Source organism: Papilio polytes, unplaced genomic scaffold (assembly GCF_000836215.1).
Source record: "Papilio polytes unplaced genomic scaffold, Ppol_1.0 DF822067.1, whole genome shotgun sequence".
In the NCBI taxonomy this organism is placed as follows: Eukaryota; Metazoa; Arthropoda; class Insecta; order Lepidoptera; family Papilionidae; genus Papilio; species Papilio polytes.
The window spans coordinates 6,560,397-6,565,572 of record NW_013527137.1 but is presented as its reverse complement, the minus strand read 5'-3'; the positions used below and the strand labels follow the sequence as shown (position 1 = coordinate 6,565,572).

At 34.9% G+C, this 5,176-nt stretch overlaps 1 protein-coding gene across 1 annotated transcript in view; it reads left to right on the top strand.

The window, feature by feature from the left end:
* LOC106107073 overlaps positions 1–4,944 on the top strand; it is a 7,711-nt gene extending 2,767 nt beyond the window's left edge. The window contains exons 4-5 of the mRNA XM_013287775.1: positions 3,084–3,230; positions 4,227–4,944. Of these exons, the coding sequence (XP_013143229.1) occupies positions 3,084–3,230; positions 4,227–4,673 (594 nt within the window). The 3' untranslated portion in view covers positions 4,674–4,944. The remainder of the gene's footprint in view (positions 1–3,083; positions 3,231–4,226) is intronic.
* The last annotated feature ends 232 nt before the right edge of the window (positions 4,945–5,176 follow it).

Genomic DNA, 5,176 nt, shown 5'->3' with positions numbered 1-5,176 from the left:
CGTTTTTGTTTGTATTCCACAACCAGGATTTCGCGTAGCTTTTTACTGACGCTTTGTTGTATACTCTATCCTCAGCGGTATTTCCAAACTGTTATGTTTTAAGGGCGTTCAAAAAAAGGGCGTAATTTTCTCTTTAAAAGAGGCATCGTATCTGCGGTTACCCTGGCATTACAGCTGTCCACGTCATAGCATTGCGAGGTGATAATTTTGATAAAGTTGTGTACTATTGTAATATTTGTACTGTTTCAGGTTCCTCTTCAAGTATGTTCAAACGGGCAGACATGTAATGCACACAAGGGGGGTTGCTCCGAGAGGGCCGTGCCCGAGTGTCAACCTACCACGCAGAAACATAAGCATTCCTGTGAACAGGTAAATATTACCCTAATAAGATTGTACTTTAACACTCGCTGAATGAATTTCGTTACAAGGATTTTATAAAATTTTCCATTGTTAAGAAGAAAATCGGTATCACGCTCGGGAACGGGACAACACTAGATTATCGGTATACACGTCCCTTCCCTATAACATCTGTCATTGTCATTAAGACGTTTAGAAATAGCGCGCCATACTGGCGGGAGTTAGTGGTCAGACTTTAGAGATTAATTACGCTATTACAATTATAATGTCTAAAAACATAATGTAAAAGTAACCTTGTAAATGCAAAAGATGGTGTTTTGGATGATAGTTGGTGATGAACGGGTGAATAAATCTCTATGAAATTTGGCATAGATGTAAAGAAGAAAAAGGCTACATAACTTTTTTGTTTACGATTTCGCTGGCGATATGTATTTATAATTAGGTTAGTTTTATTTTCGATTTTTTAATACATCTTATTGTTTTATATAAAGCGGATGTTATTTTCTTTGTCAGTATTTTTTTTAAACAGTTCAAGGGAATGTCAAAGCGGAAATATCAATGTTATTCTTATTGGTTGTGCCAAAATTCACCTTGAACTTTTGTGAAAGATTAAATCTGCACAGAGCTATTGCGATTTAATATATCGCTCAGTAAACACTATATTACTTATTTAGGTTAAGTTTTATTGCAGAAAATATCGTAAAAGTGATATTATTTGCGTAAATACTTCTGTTAAATGTCATAAACAAGGAAGCAAGTCGTGGAATATTTTCGAATGCAGTTGTTTTAAAAAATAAAAATGTTTTATTTATGTTGCAAAAATATGCTTACTAGATTGCCCTTAAATTGGATCCATTTTAGCGAAATAATAAATTCAAATTCCGAACGTCAGAAAAAATTGATCGTTCCATTCTTAATGGCATTGTCAAAAAACAAATGACAAATCTTAAAAATCATCGGAGATAGAATTGTCATTTGTTTTTATATTTTATTCTAGAGGCCCGTTTATTGAATAACTAGTTGTTGCCCGCGACTTCGTCCGCCTAGTACTAGAAAAGATACGAAGTAAATACATAACAAAAAGCTACGTATCCCTCGGGAACTGGACACTTCTGGAGGATGAACCTTATCCCATGTGTACTCCAGACTTTGTTTTATATCTGTGCCAAACTTAAATAAGATATGTTGAACCGTTGCAGAACTATCGAGTAAACATTAAAAAACTAAATTAATTAATCCCACGGGAACCGTAACTATTGCCGGAATAAAATGTAGTCTATGTATTCTTCCAGACTATTGCTCTAAATCTGTGCCAAATTTCATGGAGATCCGTTCAGCTGTTTAGGCTACAAACGCTAACAAACATCCATCTATCCATCGTAACTTTTGCATTTCCAATATTTATATGATATTCATATATTACATTGCACAAATGTAGACTTACTAGATTAAATTGGATCTTTTGTCGAAATTGTTTAAAAAAACAATTGAAATCTACAATCGTACACTTTACAGTTATCAAAAAAAGGTTATCCCTCTGGGTAATCTATAGAATTTTTACAAATTGTCGATTTTTTTTTCTAGTCATTCCATCCATTACTAGTCTTAGAAAGTTTTTCGATCTATAAACACCAGCAACGCTCCACTGATTGCTTCCCCCGAGGCTGAATAGATAGTGCTGACTTTTGTTAAAATCAATCCACGAAAAGCGTTACTCCGTAATAGATGAGTTCACTTAATTAAACGATTATTGATTGTGAGAAAAAATAACGCGCGCCTTTGACTGAACTATCGCACAACTGTTTAGTCGCGCTTTGATTCTTATAAGCTTATATGGAGGTGCACACTACTCGATTTTTAGTTGTGCAACTAAACAGTTGAATTGGCTGCAAAATAATAGACAATCGCAACAGCTGTGCCATAGTTTTTTTTTTATAACACAAGGTGACAAACGAGCAAGCGGCCACCTGAATCCGCCAAAATACCGCAACCGCTGCCCATAGACATCCGCGATTGCAGATGCGTTGCCTACCCTTATCCGACAGAGGAGATGAGCATAAAGAGGATATTTCCCCTTCCTATGCATCTCCTCTGCCGTCAAATCCACTTCCCGTTCCCATCCTTTCCTTATAAGAAAAGGGTGGTAAAGAGAAAAGGACTTAAATTAGGCCTCCGGCACCACACTCATCAGATGAAACACGAAATTGCTTCCATTTCACGCCTGTTTTCTGTGTGGTCGTGGTATTACACCGGGCGTGCCGGTCCATTCGTGCTAAGATGTTAAAGCGGGCACTACCACTATTAGGTAGGTATAGTTTAGTCAAAGGAGTGCGCCCGCTCTTATAAATATCTTCAGATAACCATCTATGATTCCAGTCAGTCAATATCGATCAATAGATGGCGCTGAAGGACTACATGCATTATTTGTAAAATAATTATATCCTTTATTACACAAAGTAATATTTATTTAAAATAGTAACGTAATATATAAGAACATAATTTGTAATTTGTCGTAATTTATTTTGTATATTAGATAATATAATTCTTTCACAAATACCGTCTAATTCTTTAGCGCCATCTATTGATCAATATTGATTTTATCCACATACTTTCATTTAATGTTCGTAGCCAAAGAGCTGTTAAAAATTACACTCTTTTTGGTACATTTTTCGAATCGTAATATAGTTATAATCCGTTGAAATAATGCGTATTGATTATTTATTCAGGTGGGAATATTCCCGGACGCTTACGATTGCCGTAAGTTCCACCTCTGCTCACCAGCCGAGGGTCTACCTGATGGAAGGCCGGCAGATCACAGAGCAGCATTGTGTCCCAGACACTATGGATACAATCCCCAGTACGCGCAGTGTTCGGTAAGTGATAAAGTTATACTACACATTTTTTGTAGATTTTTGGATATTAAAAAATAAAAATGTTGATATAGTAATCTTTAAATACATTGTTAAATTTATTGTTTAATGATTATCTATACAAATGTTATACAGAAGAAAGATTGGTATTTTTGTATGTATTATAATAACTCATTAACTACTGGGGCGATTTTAAAAATTATTTCACCGTTAGAAAGGTAATTTATCTGTGAGTAACATAGGTCATGTTTTTAATTTACGCGGACAAGGTCGCGAACATCAGCTAGTTTTAAGTAAAAAGCTAGAACTTTATTCCAAGCTTTTACTGTATAAATTACACGTAAAAGAAGTGCGAAAATTCTCTCCGTAAAGGTGGAAACTTAAGGAAAACACAAAATGCCCTTAAGGGACGCCTCCACGCGCTATTTTGGGCCTCACTACCAAGATAAGAAAAGAATTGCCTCGAGTGAACTAATAAATTATTACTGTAGGCTAAATTGGGGACATGAAAAGCTAATTTGAAATGCCGATGTCGAAATCTGTTTTATAAATAAAACAAGCTACCATTTCACTGTTGTTCTTAGATTAGTAGATTGTACAATCGCGGAAATCCGTAGTATTACATTTAAAAAAATAATGCCTTGTTACAAGAAAAACTTCGCCCTTTCTTACAATTAACCCAATTATTAGCTACTAGCTGTTGCTTGCGACTTCTTCCGCGTGAACTTAAAAGAAAAATAAAAAACTATGTTTCTGACAACGTAGCTTTTTAATACATGCATAAAATACAAATCTTTCTTTAAAATGTACTTTAGTGGCGCCTACGAAGGCATAATGATAAGCAATCAAACGTGAACGATATTTCTTCATAGAGACAAATTAAAAATCTACATTCTATTGGTTATTGTTCCACGTCTGAATGCGTACAAATCTTCAAGCGACTGTAGTTTTTTAGGTAGTGCAACGCCAAATTCCCCTACTGTACATCTCTACTTTCAGATACGTCTATCGAATGGACAATGCAGTGAAAAGCCAGTACCAGATTGTAAAGCAGTGGGAGAGACTGGACCTTTACCTAAAAGTCCGAACCATTACTACGTCTGTCTACTAAAACGAGGCATCTTACATCCTCAAGTGTTCATCTGCCCACACGGATGGTACTTTTGGGATGGTTTCTGTAGACCTGAACCACAGGAATCTGTCTCAATAGAGAAAACAACTAATAGAAACTCTCAGTTAGATAATAAATATGTAACAGAACCAGAAACGACGGTAAAACCTACGACTAGTAAAATTGAAGGTTTCTTCTCAACAGAGAAAGCGGCATCGTATCCTCCCGATACATTCTTAGCTGATAGATTTGATTTGAGTAACTACGAAACGACAGACGATGTGGTGCCACAGAACGAATATGCCAATTCATTTGAAAGTAATGATTTTTGGTGAATAATCATCTAGAAATATAAACTAGCTTTCGCCTACGTATCCGTTCGAGTGGAATTAAATAAAAACAAAGTAGTCTGTGATCTTCCATACTATCCTCTACAAAAATCCCAAATTTCTTCGAGATCCTTCATCAGTTTATGGTACAGATTCTAACAAACATCCATCTAAACTTTCGCATTTATGATATAAGTAATGTAATAATATTAATAAAGATAAAGCTTTAAAATGTCACTACAAAATCATTTTATAAAATAAAATTTACTAACTAGTACAAAAAGTGTTTTGTTTATAAACCTTCTAGCTTTTACCAGCTTAGGTTACTTCATTTGAGAAACCATCACCTTGTAACATAAAAAAATCGTGAGGAATTATTAAAAAAATAGCAATGTTTCATCGAGATCCTTTAAGCCGTTTTGGGAATACTTAGTAACAAATGGATAATGGTTGGATAACCATATAAACTTTCCTTAAAAAATATTAATCTGAGTGTTACCCATAAATTT